This window comes from Lactuca virosa, chromosome 8, assembly GCF_052849685.1.
Source record: "Lactuca virosa cultivar CGN04683 chromosome 8, Lactuca_virosa_CGN04683_v6, whole genome shotgun sequence".
Taxonomy (NCBI): domain Eukaryota; kingdom Viridiplantae; phylum Streptophyta; class Magnoliopsida; order Asterales; family Asteraceae; genus Lactuca; species Lactuca virosa.
The window spans coordinates 345,543,498-345,563,889 of NC_136433.1; the positions used below are offsets into that span (position 1 = coordinate 345,543,498).

At 34.5% G+C, this 20,392-nt stretch overlaps 1 protein-coding gene across 1 annotated transcript; it reads right to left on the minus strand.

Annotated features, from left to right (window-relative positions):
* Nucleotides 1–2,759: 2,759 nt before the first annotated feature.
* Nucleotides 2,760–7,422, minus strand: LOC145128257 (cysteine-rich receptor-like protein kinase 2). The gene is made up of 8 exons (XM_079063054.1): nt 7,182–7,422; nt 5,328–6,106; nt 4,498–4,611; nt 4,263–4,402; nt 3,874–4,084; nt 3,563–3,797; nt 3,337–3,487; nt 2,760–3,256 (listed from the first exon to the last, which is right to left on the minus strand). The coding sequence occupies exons 2-8, from the start codon at nt 6,070–6,072 to the stop codon at nt 2,918–2,920; spliced, it is 1,935 nt and encodes a 644-aa protein (XP_078919180.1). The 5' UTR covers nt 6,073–6,106; nt 7,182–7,422; the 3' UTR covers nt 2,760–2,917.
* Nucleotides 7,423–20,392: the final 12,970 nt, after the last annotated feature.

Here is a 20,392-nt window from a genome sequence, read left to right on the forward strand (position 1 = left end):
TGTTCCGGTGAAGTGCAACCCAAATGGACCATGCCAAGTCGGGTCGAATACATACCAATTATAGTTATGGACTTAGACACTAATCCAACAAAGATGTATCGATTTATTATTGTATTCAGTTGATCTATGTATAGATTACAATATGAAGATAAGAAGTACAACTATCATAAACTAACTGATAAGAGTAGAAGAAGATAACAATAAATTTTCAAAATCATATCGTTAACAAGGATCAAATCTTTCTTTGGTGTGGGTTATCAAGTATTCCAATGCAATCAATGAAGGGTATGCTTCACTTTACAACAAAATGGGGTAGATATTCAAAAAAGAGGAAACAACTGCTAACTATATGTTATGGAGTAATATTAGGTATCTAGAAGGCAAAAAACGATCTTATCTTTAACATGAGATGCTTTTCTATTTCAAAAATTGTTGATGGTATTATTTCTAGTTTGTATGTTTGGCGGAAATTTAGGGGTAAAAATGTTCATATCCATTGGGTTGATTGGTGTCTTTCTCCCTTTAACTTTGTATAATATTCTAGTACTTTCATGTTTTTGCTCGTGTCTAGTGACTTGCTAGGCACGCAGTGTTTCTTAATACATCTCGCCGATTCCAAAAAAAAGTAAATAATAGTGATTGTTAATATTAAGGGAAAATGACTCAAGAGGGTAACCAACTGTTGATTTTGTTCACATTTGGTCCCTTTCCTTTTTTTTCTACGCAATATACCATCGAACTTGTTGTTTCTGTTCACCATAACCCTTTTGATAGGTTATCACAGGTGGTAGACAGTCAAATGGGTTATGGTGAACATAACCAACAACTTTAATGGTATATTGCGTACAAAAAAAAGGAAAGTGACCAAATGTAAATAAAATCAACAGTTGGTTATCCTCCTTGATCATTTTTCCTTTTATTACAAATGAGTTGAAATATGAATTGGAAATCAATGAGATAGTATATACTAAGTCCAATTACATGTTTGGAGGAATAAAGGGGTTCGTCAACTATTGTTGGAAAATCTTTCAACAAGTGCAAATCGAAGTACAAACAATTGTAATAAAAAACATTAAGTAAGTTTTGATGGTTAGTTCTTCTCGTATGGATGTGAAATCCACGAACATGTATAACATCAACATCAAATGCTAAAATTGATGTTGATCAACTTAATCAGACTGATGGAAACTCTTGCCAAACTTTTTCTAATGATTTCGGGGAGGACATGTATAGGGTTTCTTTAGATGACGAGGATGGTTAATACAAACCTTTATCAAAGAACAAAACTATACTTTATCTTTTTTTTTTAATATACTAGGAGGTCAAGAGATGGATTTACTTGAGATATCTAATGAGTATTAGTGGACCCTTTCTAATGATAACATTGATACGAGGAGAAGAGGACAATGAGTAAAATGTAAAAATCGGGGTCTGATTCACTATACACATATGTTTTCTTTAGTAAAATAAAATGAAACCTTGCTTTTGGGAAAATAGGGAAAATGACTAAGGAGGGTAACCAAGTGTTGATTTTGTTCACATTTTATTACTTTCCTTTTTTTGTATGCAATATACCATCGAACTTGTTGTTTGTGTTCACCAATACTCTTTTGATCGACTATCACAGGTGATAACCGGTCAAAAGGGTTGTGGTGAACATAAACAACAAGTTCGATGGTAAATTGCATACAAAAAAAAGGAAAGTGATCAATTGTGAATAAAATCAACAGTTGGTTACCCTCCTTAGTCATTTTCCCTTTTATTACAAATGAGTTGAAATATGAATTGGAAATCAATAAGATAGTATATGTCAAGTCCAATTACATGTTCGTCAACTATTATTGGCAAAATCGTTCAACAAGTACAAATCAAAGTACAAATAATTATAATATAAAACATTAAGTTTTGATGGTTAGTTCTTCTCTTATAATGTGAAGTCCACAAACATGTATAACATCAACATCAAATGCTAAAGTTGATGTTGATCATCATAATCGAACTGATGGAAACTCTTGCCAAACTTTTTCTAATGATTTCGAGGAGGACACTTATAGGGTTTCTTTAGATGATAAGGATGGTTAATACAAACCTTTATCAATGAACAAAACTATATTTTATCTTTTTTGAATATACTAGTAGGTCAAGAGATGGATTTACTTAAGATATCTAATGAGTATCATCGGACCCTTTCTAATGATAAATTTGATAAGAGGAGAAGAGGGCAATGAGTAAAATGTAAAAACCAGGGCCTGATTCACTATGCACTAATGTTTTCTTTAGTAAAATAAAATGAAACCTTGCTTTTGGGAAAATAGGGAAAATGACTAAGGAGGATAACCAACCGTTTATTTTGTTAACTTTCCTTTTTTTGTACGCAATATACCATCAGACTTTTTGTTTGTGTACGCCATAACCCTTTTGATCGGCTATCACTTGTGATAGCCGGTTAAACGGGTTAAGGTGAACATAAACAACAAGTTCGATGTTAATTGCGTACAAAAAAAGCAAAGGGACCAAATGTGAATAGAATCAAGAGTTGGTTACCTTCCTTAGTCATTTTCCCTAATATTAATACACAAGAACCTTACATATCCAAACGTAAATTGTTATTTATGAATGTAGGTTGTCCGTACTTAAAATATAGAACCAATATAAGTAAGGTAATTATCGTTGAACAATGTTTATAAAACGATTTAATAATGTCAAAACATGAAAATCAATGACTAAATAATTGTATTGATCATTAACATGTATCCTCATATAGGTTACTGATATTACAATACATTAAAAATACCTGGTGTTTTATGATTAGCCTCTCGCAAATCGAAAGGTAACACACCAAATCATTTAAACAAATATAAATAATTAATTTTTGAAATAAAATATAGAGAAATATGGAAAACAAGTTTTTTTTCCATTACCTCGGGTAGAAATCACTGTGGGAAACAGTAGCGATGGAACAAGCATTATCCCCGTAATTGTAAAACCGTAACTTTTCTGATATGTCATTTAGTTCCATGGTTTTTTCATCTATGAAAGGTGGATTAGAAGGGAGGGGTAAAGTTTCATCTTTTGCTAACATTTTTAGTACCATTGACATTGATGGTCTTAAAGATGGAGCTTCTTGTGTGCAAAGAAGTCCCACTTGTATCACCTTTTTAATTTCTTTGAGGTCATTTGTGTTGACATAATGCTGCATCATTAGATTCGGGTCGAATATTTCCTCAACAGTATCTTCCTGGAAATGATTCCATGCCTAATACAACATAAAAAGAATATTTTTAATTAGAAATAAGTTATATTTTATTTTGTACCAGATGAAATTATTATACTTACAATAGACACTAAGCTGTCTGTATATTCTGCGGTTTTGCTTTTGTTGTTTTCCATACCGGTGACAATCTCCAAAAGTAAAACACCAAAGCTATAGACATCAGCCTTTTCAGTTAACTGGCCATGGGCTAGATACTCTGGAGCCATATATCCTCTAGTGAAGTTGAAATAAAAATTAAAATTAGGAATGTAGAAAGAAAGCTGACGTGGCACAAATGAAAATACTTACAGTGTTCCAGCTATCGCAGTGCTGATGTGACTTTGATCATCTTGAAAAGATCTGGCCAACCCAAAATCGGCTATTTTAGCGCGAAGTCTCAAGTCTAACAAGATGTTAGCAGCTTTGATATCTCTATGAATAATCCGGTTCTTGGTGTTTTCATGAAGGTAGACTAGACCTTCTGCTGTACCACTAATGATTAAAAATCTTTTCTGCCAGTTTAGGGTCTTGCCTTTTGTTGCATCTATAGAAAGTTCACAAATTCTTCATAAATACATTATACACCACACAATCTAAGAATCATGAATTTTGAAATTTACCGAAAATGAAGCGGTCAAGACTCAAGTTAGGTAGATATTCGTATACGAGAATGCTTTCGGGCCCTGAACAACTGCATCCTAACAACCTCACAAGGTTTTTGTGTTCAACACTGCTAATCATGTTAACTTCGTTATAGAAATCAGTTGCCCTAAATTTGTTGTTGAAGAAGAGCCTCTTCACAGCTATTTCTCTCCCATCTGAAAGAACACCCTGATAGATAGATATTTCTCACTTCGCATTAGTTGTTATTTAAATATTAGATGACTGTCCCACTAAGTGGGACAGTCATCTGATTTCAAATGACTAGAAGTCAGTAATATAATATCAGATGACTAAAATCCAGTCACCTAATATTAGATGACTGAGCAGGTGTACTATAAAATAGTACCTTGTAGACAGTTCCGAATCCTCCTTGTCCGAGCTTATTGCATTCGTTCCAATTCGCCGTGGCTTTTTCAATAGTCGAGTATTTGAAATTTAAGCTACTGTCATTAAGCATCTTTGATAATTTCTTTGCATCATAAGAGCCTGAAATATTAACCAATCATTTGTTTGTTTCCCTAGTTTTACACTAAATTTTTTGCAAGTTCACAATGGTGTAGAATGAATGGATTATATTATACCTCTTCTCTTCTTTTGTATAAGTCTGTGTTTCATGATATACAAAATGATCATCAAAGCAACTGTGAGGACTGTCACGGAACTAACAATGGAAACCACGATAGCTAGTACCATCCCTACAAAAACCATAAACAAAAAATTCATCAGAAGAGATACATACAAACTAAAATTGAATCACAAAGGTATTTCATGTAAAAGCAGTATGTAATTTTAACTATATTTAACGAAATTTTATTTACGAGAAAATTAAAGAAAACTTAAACATAATAAGTTATCAATTGATACTATTAAGAAAAGACTTTGTAGTCAAATATATTCTCAATTAATTTATAACCATTTCTCACAAATATCACAAAATAGTCATATTTTGTAGTATGGTGTTTCTGGATTTACTTTTCGACGATGCCGGCGAAATTTCGTTGCGAAATTGCATCAAAAATAATTTTCTAATTTTCTTTCACATTTTTAACTATGAAAGGAATAATGTGAAACAATTTTATACATATTTTTAAACTTTACAGTTTGTAGGGTGATTTTTCAAAAAACAAGTTTATAAATTAAATTAATTTCCCAACGTCCGTTTTCATAAAACGACAATCATAATGTGTACTTCTAAAAATATGGTTATTTTGTGATGTATCACTTCTCAATTCTGTTAAATATATATATATATAAAAAATTCAAATAAAGTTAAAAAATAAAAGATATACATTTCTTTCCTAATTTATTTTGCAAAACAAACTGGTTTTTATTTTAATCAACAATTTGGAAAAAGAAATAGTATGGAAATAATAAAAAATAATTCTATAATATAAATTATAATTTTCCTTACCTCTATTGCTAGAGATAGTTGCAACTGGTATAGGATTCAAAAAATCCGTATCAGAATACCGCATAAAACACCCGGCATTCAACGCCCTCCCCTCCGTCGACGGCAGACATTTCGAAATCGCCGCCGAAGCATTCTCCAAACACCTCCTACACTCCGCCGGACTCAAAGTCCTCCAACAATCCGCCATCACAAACACCGACTCATTCACATTCACCACACTCTCCCCCCTCGCAAAATAATCCCAATTTCCCGAACCCTCAACCACCGCATTCCCCACCGCCTCCCTCACCGCCGCCCCAAACAACCCACTCTTCGCCGTCGTATTCCCACAAACCACCATATCATTCGGACCTGTATATTCATGAAAAAAGCTGTAATTTTGAACTCGCATAAAACAACCGTCGAGGTAAATCCGGCCGCCGTTGTGCGGGAAGCAACTGGGGAGAATTGTACGGGCTTCGGCGTAGCATAAGATACAGTCTTGAGGTGAAAGGTCGCCGTAGCATTGGCCGAGCCCGTAGTTTCCGTCGGGTCCGGTGCCGGAGATGGCGGTGCCGTTACGGGAGGTTCGCAATAGTGTGCCGATTATTTCCATTGTACGGACGAAGTTTGGCATGAAGAGGGTTATGTTGTTTTCTAGTTGTTGATCGCATGTCATGTTGATGATTTTGGATCTTGCGTTTCCTTCTGATCGAATTAGTAGTGATAGAATTACCATTAAAGCAGCAAGAATTGATTTCTTCATCTTGTAATGAGGTTTGGTTGACTGGATATAGAGGCTGTGTTACATATAGGTGTTTAACATTGTCATTAAGAAAAATAATAATCAGATATGAGAGATTCGTGATATGTTAAAAAAAAATAGAACAGTTTAATATAAAAGGTGCGAAAGTGGGAAAGTCGTGAAGTTTTTGATACCCGGAATCTGCTGTATAGATGAAAAAATATTATTGTATGTTTATATTCTTTTTAATTTTATATTAAATGAAAATTTATTATATTATATATTTATACTTTTAGAATAATATCTCATATGTGATTTTCATCTAGTTTTCTTCAAGCTTGTGGTTTTGTGTTGACATTATGACATATAGGCTACTGCAAATCGGTATGTGCTGTACAAAAATCTAAATATTGTAATAAAAATATATTAATTGGTAAATTACAAAAACGAGGATTTCCTTCGAGATTACGTTCACTTCATATGTGAATAACTTTTTACACGTCAATAGTTTTTTTTATTAGAAATGCTGGAACATGAAGAATCGAAATAAATGCAATAAATTCACGTTAAAATAACATCTTCATTTTCAGATATATAATGAATGGATTTGAAGAACTTGGTGATCAGTTACAGTTCAAAGAACAAATTGGTTCTATAATATTCCTAAAAACAGTTTTATAATCAATGTGCACAGTTGACAATCATCAATCTAAGTAGCAAAAACTAATTAAAAACGCAATGATTCCCATCATAAAAGCGATAATTACAAAGAAAACAGCAATGTAAGAATAATTTCATGTCAGAATTCTTATGCTTGATAATTACGTCTGGATGATGAAATCTAGAAATTAATGAAGCTGGAGAGAACAAAAACGATGAGAAAAAACAAAAAATATTGCGTACACTAACTTTTTTTTTTTGAAAAACATATGAAGAAATGTTGGAAATTAAAATAAAGTATTAATTCATAAAGAGGTATCAAAGCATTTGAAGAATTTATCCATCGGTTCTGATACAGTAGTCAGAAGCAAATCAAATTCGTTGTTGATGATCAGCATTCGAATCGTAGTAGCATTAATTGCGCTGAAAAACCAAAGACAGATAGAATAATTGCAGATCGTAGTTCATACCTGTTGACTACATTTGAATCATGAAATCTAGATGGAAGAGGTGGATATGAATTTTCGCTTCCATCCTCAGTTTTGTGGTCTTCTGGATTACTATAGAACGATTAAGTGATCACCACTTGCATATACGGGATGTGTACGTATAGACTGGATAAAAAGAGAAGAAAATGTAGGAGAATAATCAATCATGCTAACCATGCATGACGATGATTCTGCGAGGAAGATTGACTTTCAGGAATCATATACGAGGTGCACAGATTGTATCTTCAAATTTATGGGATTTCTAATTTTGTGGGACCTATTTTTGAAGATCTTTTTTACCTTTACTCCCTACGACTATTTATTTTGCAACTTTCGTTCATTTTAATTTATCTTTTAACACTATATATGTTTGTTTATGAAATAAATAAAAAATAGAAGAAGTTTTTTTTGTTAAATAGACCAACACAAAAATATATGTTCGTTTATGTCATAAAGAAAAAAATAAGAAGTGATTATTATTATTTTAGTTAAATTAACAAACACAGACAATTGTTTTTTCGTTCGTATACACAGATGAACATTTGTTTATGTTTGTTTATTATGTTATGTTATAGGAAAATCTTTATAATTGGTCTATGTGGTTTTCAAAAGAATCAAATTCAGTCATTAATTTTTTAGGTTATCAACCATGGTCTCTGTGATTTAAAAACTTTTAATGTATGGTCATTTTGGGTGACTAGATCAGTTTTCTTCTGTTAAATCTAATCATGTGAGGGTAAAATCGAATTTTCCATACCAAATGGATTATTCTTGACATTTTGTCTAAATTATATTTATCAACTGATTTTATTAATAATAAAAATCAACTGCAATCTACTTCCCCCCCCCCCCTCCCCTCTAATACATCCTCTTCTTCATTTACTCGAAAACTGCCATCAGATTGCTGCCACCCTCTGTCACCGAGCTGTTGGCTATTTTCAGAAAAGACAATTTTACCATTTAAAATCAATGTATAAACTTCACAGGATCGTGCATGAACAACTGTTCATTTTGGGGGATCCAACTTGCAACTTTTTCTAATGACTATTACAAACTTGGTTTTGACTTATGAGGTTAAATAGAAAAAACTTTAAAAGTAGGAGTAGTATGATTAAAAGTTTGTACTTCGTACGTGAACAACTTTTCTTTTGTATTGTATTGTTATAAGTTTATGCAAGAGATTTTATGTTGTCGAAGAACAAAAAGTAAGAGTAGTTTGATTCATAGGAATGATATCCAGGAGATTTCGTTAATTATGTTTGATACATACATCTAAAGAAACACCTACCAAAATACATCAAAAGGAACACCTAACAAAAGATTCATAGGAATGATATTCCAAAATACAAGAACTTAAAAAAGATTTAGGTCAACTGACTTAGTTGTCAGGGAGATGTTTGAGCATGCTCTTGTACACAGTGACGGTTTTTCTTGTTGGGGTATGAAGTCTTGTCCAACATGGAGCACTTGGAACTCAATGGAGAACTTGGGATTCATGGAGCATGTGACAAAAGGAATGGATCATCTGAGAAGTGAAAGGATCTCCTAACAAAGGAATGGATCTCTTGACAAAGGAACGAATATTCTAAAAGGGGGTATTGAGCATGTCACACCCTGCCCAACCATTGGCAGAAACATCGGGCAGTGTGATGTAGGGATAATTGGATCTCGGCAACAGGTACAATCAAACACAAAGGCATATTTTAAACATTTATGTATTATTGATTTTTGAAGGATTACATTGTTTTAGGGACAGACACAAACTCCAAAAATAACTATACTAAACCTCAACAGCTTCCTTGCAAACTTTCTTCATACTTGGGGGACACTTTTCCACACTCATCTTCCTTAAAATACATGTATTTTGAAAGTCAACAAAATGTTGGTGAGTGCAAAAGTTTTTATTTTTGAATTTTCTTTAAGAATACTTTTCTTTTGTGAAAACCTTTGTTATCTATTTACCTACCCTTTTATCCTTTTAGGGTATCTTTTATAAATATTAAATTACTATCTTTTCAGGATATCTAATGATCCTAACGTGATTTAATTATGATTATCTTTTGTTAACCCTAATTTATTATCTTTTAAGGATTTCTAACGATCCTAACGTTTTTAATTATCATACCAGGCGTCTCTAATGGTAATCTAAGCTCTAAGGTAAATTTTAATGTGTTAACATGAGCCCTATAATCGACACTATGACCGTAAATATACCCATAATCACGACGCTTCATCGTACATCGAATAGTAACTTATATGGAAGCTATCCTTCCGGGATTGTAGCTAGCAATCACAGGTGGGGTTGTCAAGGCCCCGTATAGATGTATACATAACTTCCTAGCTCTTGCAATATTAACGATTATAGGTATTGGAGATATGTCGAATTTAATCAAGGCTTTTGGATGAATAACCAAGTCACAAATGCATTAGACCTAGGCTTTTATCTTTTATCTTTTAATCTTTTATCTTCATCATAAATTACCCTATACATACATACATACATACATACATACATACATATATATATATATATATATATATATATATATATATACATATATATATACACACACACACACACATCACACTATCTTTGTATATACCTCTCCCGGGTATATATCATCAAATGATTTACGTGTATATATATATATATATATATATATATATATATATATATATATATATATATATATATATATATTCGATAATTATATTTATGATATCCTAATTATCTGATATATATAAATTGTTATATATATATATATATATATATATATATATATATATATATATATATATATATATGTACCCTAATTATGTTTATTTTAAAAGGATATTTAGACAGTGTAACAACTAAATAAAGTGCATATCCTAAATCTTGTATAACATAACTCCTAGGTACTTAAGGTTTCTTAGGGATTTGGCCATTATGACATCTAGGTAATACATACTCCTACATTATTGGGCATCATATCTTTTAGACACAGATCATAACTTAAATGTAGGCATATTATCTACAGTTATACTATCCTAAGGCACCTAACTTATTATAAAATGACTTAATATTTATAAGATAAATATCTTTATAAAATCATTTGTTAAGTATGTATTCACCCACTAAAAACTTTTTAAAACGGTAAAATAGGGGTCGTGAACTCACTCAAGGGTTTGAAACTGCTGATGTAGGGTAAAGACGAACTCGTAACTCCGGGGAACACTCCACAAGGTAACACACGAACCAGAGAGAAAGAGATGAGTGTTTTGAAGGTATGCTGGACTGAATGGAACAACCCTCTATTTATAGTCGATTTTTTGGGGTTCGCGTCGAGTCTTTCATATGCGCGACGTGCATTTGAACACCATGGCTCCACAAGAAGTAGCCACGTGTCCCCACCCTACTCAACCATGCAACTGACAATCTTTTCGAATCCGTCGACAGGTGCGCAGTGTGCAGTGGCGCGCAAGTAAATATTTTCAAAAATCATTACTTCCTCGTGTGTGCTCTAATCTAGAACCTCTTTATATTTATGTGACTGTCTCAACGGGTACTACAACTTTCCTTTTGGTTGTTTTGGCCGATTTTGACTTCCATTTTCGAGCTCAACGGGGGTAAGAATTAATGGTTTTATAAAAATCATAACTTACTTATATGGATCCCGTTTTCGACAAACTTTTTTCAAAAGTTTATATCTCGAGGAGTACTAAGAAACTCTTTTTTTTGCACTTTTAGTCAAAACTCAACCAATTTCTAAGTACCGTTTCGACATAATTAATTTTAACTACGCGATTGACTTCTATTTTTATAAAATCCATAACTCTCTCATTCGGAGTCAGATTTTTACGAATCTTATATCCTTGAGATCACGTTAGCAAGTACTATCCAAGTATGTTAATTGAATCGGAAAACGTCACAACTTTTTGATCGCTAATTTTTAGAGCCTAATTGACGACTTTTAGCAAATAAATGTAACAACATATATGATTCTTATTATCTTAAAAAGCAAATACTACAATGCTTTATTTTACATTTATTTTCCTATTATTTCCTAATAGTGACTAGTGACGGATTTCACAGGGTTGTCACAGTCTCCCCCTGTTTAGGAAATTTCGTCCCGAAATTTTACCTTGTCGATGGATTTCTTTTAGAACAAGTGAGGGTACTTATTCTTCATTTGGTCTTCTCTTTCCCATGTATACTCTGGTCCTCGCCTAGAGTTCCATCATACCTTAACTATGGGAATCCGACTTTGCCTGAGTCGTTTGACCTCTCTATCCATTATTTCGACAGGTTCTTCGATGAAGTTCATCTTATGGTTAACCTGAATTTCCACAAGTGAAATGACTAGTGTACCATTAGAAAGGCATTTCTTAAGATTTGACACGTGAAAGACATCGTGCACGTTATTAAGCCCTAGAGGTAATCTGAGTCGCTACGCAACTTGACCTATCTTTTCAAGGATCTCGAATGGTCCTATGTATCTTGGGTTTAGCTTCCCTCTCCTTCTAAACCTTATAACTCTTTTCCAAGGAGATAATTTGAGCATCACCCTATCTCCCACTTGGAGTTCTAGGGGTTTACGCCTCACATTGGCGTAGCTCTTTTTTCGATCACGTGTTTCCTTCATGCATTATCTTCTTTGTTGTCTCATGGATGATCTCTGGGCCTATTCGTAAGGTATCCTCTGCGAACTTCTTGGCTAGTTGGGTGTCTCCAATTTCCTCCCAATAAATGGGAGAACGACATTTCTGACCATATAGTGCTTCGAACGACACTGCTTTGATGCTTGTGTGATAGTTATTGTTATATGAAAACTCAACCAGGGGTAGGTGACTATCCCATGCATTCCATAAATCTATCACACATGCATTGAGCATGTCTTCCAGCTTTTGAATGGCCCTTTCACTTTGATAATCGGTTTGCGGATGATAAGTTGTACGCAAGCTCCGCCAGAAACAAGAGGTAAACCTACTATCTCTGTTAGAGAGAATGGACAAGGGTATCCCATGTAATATGACAATGTCTTTAAGGTATGTTTTGGTCAGCTTCTCCTTCTTGTCCATCTCTTTTATTGGTATGAAGTGGGCATACTTGGTTAATCCATCAACAACTACCCATATAGTGTCATAACCTATAGTAGTCATTGGCAACTTGGTGAGAAAGTCCATTTCAATCTGCTCGCACTTCCACTCGGGAATATATGGTTGCTATAATAATCCCAAGGGCCGTTGATGTTCTGCCTTAACCTTCGAACATGTTTGACACTTGCTGACGTAGGTCGCAATTTCAGCCTTAATGTTCAGCCACCGATAATGGGCCTTCAGGTCTAGATACATGTTGTCCGCTCTTGGATTAATGGAATACCTAGTCTTATGAGCTTCATCAAAGACTAGTTCCGTGAATCCTCCTTATTTCGGAACCCATACTCGGTTCATGAAATATCTCGTTCCATCATCCTTTACTTCGAGCTGTCTTTCCATACCTCTGAGGCTTTCTTCTTTAACGTCTCATTCTGTTAAAGCCTCAAGTTGAGCACTTTTAATCTGGGAGATTAGATTTGACTGAACAGTCATTGTAAGGGATTTCACTCTATGAGGTTTCACTCGTTCCTTATGGCTCAAAGCGTCAGCTATGACATTAGCCTTTCCTCGGTTGTAGTGAATCTCACAATCATAGTCGTTCAACAACTCTAACCATCTTCTTTGCCTCATATTGAGTTCCTTCTGATTGAAGATGTTCTACAGACTCTTGTGATTCGTGTATACCACACACTTTGTTCTGTAGAAGTAATGATGCCAGATCTTCAGGGAAAAAACTACCGCTCCCAACTCTAGGTCGTGGGTGATGTAGTTGTTCTCATGCACTTTAAGTTATCTTAACGCATAGGCTATGACCTTATCTCTTTCCATTAACACTCATCCCATTCCTTGGTGTGACGCATCGCAATATACTACGAAGTCATCATTGCCTATTAGAATAGATAGTATCGGTGCACTACACAACATGTCTTTCAGCTTTTGGAAAGTTGCTTCATGCTTGTCTTGCCAATTGATTTTTACTTCCTTTTGGGTTAACATTGTGAGGGGTTTGGCTATTCGAGAGAAATTCTCTATAAATCTCCGGTAGTATCCAGTCATTCCTAGAAATTGACGCACTTCTGTTTGCGTCTTGGGCGCTTCCCAATTCTTGACCGCTTCTATCTTGGAAGGGTCGACATGAATTCCTTTACTGCTCACCACATGCGCAAGAAAGTGTACTTCTCTTATAAAAAATTCACAATTAGAGAATTTGGCGTACAACTTTTCTTTCCTTAACAGCTCTAGGATCACTCGAAGGTGTTGCCCATGCTCTTCCTTGGTTCGTGAGTATACCAGAATATCATTGATGAATACAATCACGAATTTATCCAAGTAGGGTTTACACACTCGATTCGTAAGATCCATAAATACCGTCAGGACATTGGTTAATCTGGAAGGCATGACCAAGAACTCGTAATGACTGTAGCATGTTCTGAATGCAGTCTTTCGAATGTCATATTCCAAGACTCGAAGTTGATGATATCCTAATCTGTCACAACCAGGAAATTCTATGCTTTTGTAATCATTATCAAGGACAAAATTGTAAACAAAATCTGGAAGCATGCATGATATTTATTCAATGACAACAAAATTACATCAAAAACTCTATACAAACACTTCAAATGGTCAACGAAAGATTGGAAACCCTAAAAATCCTGGTTTAACTCCGTTATGGACTAGGATTTCCTTATTGGGCTTAATGGGCCAATAAGCTTCCAATTTGACTATTTTGGACTTGGAACCCTTAAATGGGCTCTAATTTAACACACCTTCATGAGATTTAACATTTTAGGCCATATTGGGCCTAAAATGGAATAAACTACTCCAATAAGCCTTATTGGGCCATAACTAACCTACTTAGATTTAATAGGCCATAAAACCCATTCCCTCATGCTAATTGGGCCGTGAACCATCCAAAGAAGCCCAATGGGGAGAAAAGTAAGTATGGGCCTAAGAAATTCGATCAAAGCTAAGAGATTAAGCCCAACATCATTCTCTTCATATCTCTAGGCCCATTCTCGGCCCAATGAGTAAAAAAATATATAATGCAAGAGTGATTAGTGAGGTGCCACCTCACTAATAACCATTAGTCCTCCATGCAAAATATACAACACACATCCATAAACTCTCATGTTTCCATGCACCCATCATTTCAAGCTTCTCTCCCCTCTCTTCTTCTTATCTTCGGTCGAGAATCAACACACACACACACACACATTTTATCAAACTCCTTCTAAGTATACATTCAAGAACACCTCTCCTCTTTCATCAAGAAATTTCGAGACTTAGAAGCATTTCAAGGAGGTTTCAACCAAAAATCACTTCAAGTTACACTCTAGTGGTAAGATCTTACAAATCTAAGTAACATACTTTCTTTTGAACTCATTCATTCTTCTTACCACCTTAATTTCGTGATCAGGCTCCCTAGAACCCATCTAAGTTCGAAATCCACTCAAGGAGCTTGCTAGAACCAACAACACCACCATCTTCTTCCATTCTTCTTCAAAAACCGAGAACAACAAGCAAAGGTGAGTTCATACCCCCTTGTTTTCGGTTTTTACTTGTTTTTGGGGGGAGAATACAAGTGTTATGTGTTGATCTATGTGTGTTTGCATGTTATATGTGATATCCTTGGTTTGTGTTGTGAAAAATCATGTTATTAATTGCTATAATTCGAGATCCATAACAAAAGTGTGAAAGATTCATAAACAAGAACATAACTAACAACATAATACAAAGATCTAAGAGTCTTTATGGTTAAAGAAGTGAAAAACAAAGCCAAAGATTTTATAAGGGTCATTTTTGCAAAAACAACAAGGATTTGGTTAAAAGATGACATTTCGGTTTTTATGAGGGTAATATGGTATTTATTTAAATAAAATCCGATTTTATGAAAATAATACTTTTCAAGGGGTCAAAAATATAAATGTTAGCCTATTGGGCTTAAAATTGGGCCTCACGGATATTTGGGCCCAAAATTTCGAAAATGAATATGTTTGGGGTTGAAATTGTAAATTTATTAAAGTATGAGTCCAAAATATAAATAAACTATTTCAGGGGCTGAAAATGATCTTTATTGCAAAAAGTTGGACTAAAATGCAAAGTTTTTGGAATTTTGATCTAAAGTGTAAACCTTACTGAATGTGGGCCAAAAGTGTAAATCTTTTTCAATTAAGGGCCGAAAATGTCAAATAATATATTTTGGGCCGAAGTTGTAATATAAATTATAATTGGGCCGAAATTGCAAAGAAAATGGTTTAAGGACCAAAAATGTCATTTTTCATTGAAAAGGACTAAAAATGCCAGTTTTATTAAGAAAGGGCTGAAAGTGTAACTTTATATGAAAAAGGGGCTGAAATGGTCAAATAAATATTTTAAGGTCAAATATGTTGATGTTTAAACAATTGGGCCATAAGTATTAAATTATAGCATATGGATTTTTAATATATATATATATATATATATATATATATATATATATATAACCAAAGTTTCGTTATAAAAGTATTTTTAACATTGCAAATAAACATTTAGCATACAACAAATACCTACACTTCGAACTTAAAATCGATAAACTACAAATGATTCAATGATTGGGCCCAGAATCTTATGTCCGTGCTATTGGGTCTTTTTGGCCCAATATCGTGGTTATTGGGCCCAATATAATCAAAACATGTTTATTGGGCCTTGGTGACCCAATTACACGCCTAATGGGCCTTCATCGGCTTAAACATGCTATTGGGCCTTAGTGGCCCATTTGCATTGCTAATATGGCCCTAAACTTTTATCATATGCTCAATGGGCTATAATGTGTCCGTAGCATACTCGCCAACCTATAATCACGTACATGATTAGTGGGCCACCGTTGTCCTCTTTCGTGCCTGTTAGGCTTACTTCATATTCACGTAAACATCATTCGGGTTATAAAACAAGGTTATTCAATTTCATGGGATTTAGTGAGAAATAAGGGGTGACACCAATAAGTGTCGGTCGTAGCCTGTAGTTATAATCAGAGTCTCATGGAGGGAGAGCGAGAGTTTTTGTATAGATCTATACGGGGATGACTCCCCCACACCTGAGATGTTCGCTACAGTTAGACTCGGCCAGTCTAGGGTGACAAAATCTTGATCAAAACCGGTGTTTGGAAAAATGCCAAGACAGGAGAATTAGTCATTATTATGCGTGGTTATAACGACTCACATAGATATCTATTACCATTTTAGTATTCATGGGAAATCATATTCATACACAATGACGATGCAAAGTGATTCATACAATAATACAAAACTACCATACCATTTATATTGGAAAACATCGGGTTTTCCGGGGAAACGACATTATTCACTTCTACATACAACAACGATAATACAAGGAACAATTATGAAGAACATTCACTTTTACATGTTTTGAAAACACAGACATATGCACTTATGGGATCATCACATCTTTTTCGCAAACAGTTTTTGTTACAGAAAATATCGGATTTTCTGGGTTTTACAAACAATACAAACTAGTTTTTTATCAAATATGCTTATGAACTCACCAACATTATATATGTTGACCGTTTTCAAAATAACTTGTATTCTCAGGAAATCGTTAGACTGAAGAACCTCCAAGTGTGTCTCAGGAAATTTCTTTTGTGTGAAATGTTAATCATCAGACAATTTATGTTTTAAAATATGTCATGTAAACAATGTACTTGATGTGAACAAGGTCAGTTGTAATGTATTAATGCATGGTGATGTTTATGTTATGTTTCATGTATATTCATTGTGATGATATTTCAATTTAAGTCACACGAACCCCCAGACGTTTCCGCCGTCTGGTTCGTGGGTGTGACATAATCTCAAATCGATCTTAGAGAAGTAACTGGATCCTTGCAATTGATTGAAGAGATCATCTATTCGGAGTAGAGGATATCTATTATTAATGGTTAACTTATTTAGCTCTTTGTAGCCTATGCACATTCAGAAAGATCCGTCCTTCTTCTTGATAAATAAAACGAGTGCTCCCCAATGTGAAAAGCTTAATCTGATGAAACCCTTGTCAAGAAGCTCTTGTAGTTGGCTGGAGAGCTCTTGCATCTCCGAGGGTGCCAATCTATATGGAGACTTTGCTACTATGTAATGCCCGTAGATTCGGTCTAGTCAATTTGAAGACAATAAGCGTCAAAAATGAGTTTTTTATAGAAGATTATTTAGAATAAATAATCTTAACTAAGTTATATTATATGTCACAAGGGTTCCGTACATATAAATAACACTGAAATCCGAGTTATAACGAAGAAGTTATGACTCGTCGAAGTTTTACGGTTAAACCGGCACGACACCGCGTAATGTAAAAAGTGAATTTTTGATAAATTACTTTTTAGCCATAGAAATCTAAACTAAAGTCGTAGTATACTTTAAACCGAGAACATGCATAAAAAGAACGTCCAAATCTGACTTCGTATGATGAAGTTATGATTTTTCTAAGATTTAGCATAACAGTGCACATCCCGGAATTCAAATTTTAGATCGATCAAATTTTCGCCGACGCAACGTAAATGAGAATTGAATATCTCATTAATAAGAGTTCAACGATAAAAAGACAGACGAAAACGGAGTACGTATGTAAAAGTTATGAATTTTACATGGTCGTTTAACCGTATAATTTTATCATATTGTTAAATTTAAAATCGGTCGAGAATTAGCCGACGGAGTCAAAAGGAGAGTTGTAGATCTTGTCAATACCTACGCGTGGATATAAAGAGCGTCAAAAACGGAGCTGGTATGTGAAAGTTACAAGGTTTAGAAGTCGGCAAGGTGCTGCTGCGAAGAGGGTGACGTGGCTGAATCTGGGTCATTGCTTTCTCCGCAAGCCTTGACACCATAGGGTGACATGTGGCACAAACTCGATGAGTTGGAGGCCCCAACTCGACGAGTTGAGCAGTATTTCAGCCTATAAATACCTTGCGATGTTACCTTCATTTCTCACACCAAAACCTACTTCTCTCTCACTCTAACTTCTCTCTAAACCTCCCAAAACCCCTCTAAAGCCCTAGTAACCTCAAGGTGCTAGAGGATAGCCCCGGAGCGCCCGAAGGCTCCAAGAAAAAGAGCTTTTCAGCTCAGAAGCTCTACTCCAGCGGAGCCCAGTTTTTAGCGAAACCCGCTGTAAGTGAGATACGCCTACACTACTTTAAATATAGCTTATATTTAAATATAATATCGTTTTTATGAACCTACAAACAAGATTTATCAGTGATTCCAAGTCGTTATACTGATTGATCTACTTACGGAGTTGATGTCTAGGCTGTGATTTAGTGAGGTGCTTAAATTTGGATTTTCAAACAGTATACTTCGTATACCAAACGGACCCTACCTCCGATATGATCCTACCTCGTTGTTCCTTACTTGATAGATCATGAAAGTAGGCTTTGAGTTAATGATGAATCTAGACTAATAATTAGTCGCAATAAATATTAGACTAAAACTTAGCGAAAATAATTCTAGGTTTCATCGAAGGAAAATAGAATCGTTATAAGCGAAGCGCTGCCCGAGTTTGGAATCATCACTTTAACATGTGAGTGCATAGTCCCTTTCATGAACATGATTTTAATACAAGTATTGATTGAAGTATTAAATATATGTTTATGTGGGAATTATTTGATGTTTCCTGAAATACATGTTAAAGAACATACCTGATAATATATGATGATTTAGGATACAAAGTAAACCTAAATTAATTATGAGGCATATTGGGTAGTATCTTCTTATGAGTATGAGTGAGATATACACGAAGAATAGAACTTTAAAATATGTCATTGATCTGGGAGCATGGATTAGACATGGTCATTTGTCCTTAGTCCGAGAGTATGGATAGGACATAGTTATTTGTCATTAATCCGTGAGTATGGATTTAGACATAGACAATTGTCCTTAGTCCGAGAGTATGGATAGGACATAGTTATTTGTCATTAATCCGGGAGTATGGATTGAGGCATAGTCAATTGTTCCTAGTCCAAGAGTATGGAATGGGCACAGTTATTGATCTTAGAGAATGGATTAGACATACTTGATCCGAGAGTATGGAATAAGTAAAAAAGGTAAATTTTAGACCCGAGAGTATGGACAGTGTCATTGAGAGGATTGACGGGGTGGGGTAAGAGTTGTTTATACATGGTGAAATTGTATACTTGTGAGTTCTAAAATATATATACGATGTAACATTGTGGGATTGAAATCCCTATGTACTCACTAGGTTTTCCAACCTGACCCACTCAGTTTATTTGTATCACAGGTGTCGATATGAAGCTACATTACACTGAGAGATTAAGGAGACGTAAATCATTAGTGTAAATGAATGTAAGGTCTTTTTATGCTTATGTTTCTGTATTGACGATGACATCCCAACGTTTTAAAAGGAATAAAATACATTTCTTCAGAAATTCTTTGATAACGTATTTATCATGTTTTTCTGGGAACAAATTCTGCAACATATTTCTTTAAAAGATACTCTTATTTTCAAAATAAAGCATAAACAAATCGGTCTTTTTTTGCCGTAAAAATAGGGATGTCACAATTGGTATCAGAGCATTAGTTTAAGCGAACTAGGAATAAGGATTTATTTCTAGACTTAAACATAGAATGCTAAGCGATGATTGCGAGTTGAGTGTGTCTAATACAATTTAGGTAGTGCACCTGAATAGACAAAAGAACTAGCTTATTTTAGGAAAGATGCCTAAAATGATTTTATGTGCTAAATCATTTACGATATGCATTATATGATCAGATCTATGGTCTGTTTCCGACCGGATCTGGAAATTTTATGTGTTCAGATTACTAAACGTTTAATTACGGTATTAGAACTGACATATAACTTTTCAGAGTGATAAGGAGATTTACACGTCGACTGTAAATAAAATCTTCCTATTCTTGTCATTACACACCGAACGTCTGATTTGGTGTATAGATTGAAATGGCAAGAACCCGAAGCGGAAACGCCAATGGGAATGTTAATCAACGGCCTGTGATTGAGCATGCACCAGAAGTAGCGGTTGTACCTGAGCCAATCACTATGGCAGGAGTGCAAGCGATGATCCAAATGATGTTGGATCGTCAAATGGAGGAAATGAG

Bases quoted from the DNA above. Each gene is read 5' to 3' on its own strand.
- LOC145128257 (XM_079063054.1), bottom strand. From the start codon at position 6,072: ATGAAGAAATCAATTCTTGCTGCTTTAATGGTAATTCTATCACTACTA. The intron at 4,612-5,327 runs GTAAGGAAAATT...TGGTTTTTGTAG, and splicing joins AACTATCTCTAGCAATAGAG to GGATGGTACTAGCTATCGTG. The intron at 4,085-4,262 runs GTACTATTTTAT...TCTATCTATCAG, and splicing joins GATTCGGAACTGTCTACAAG to GGTGTTCTTTCAGATGGGAG.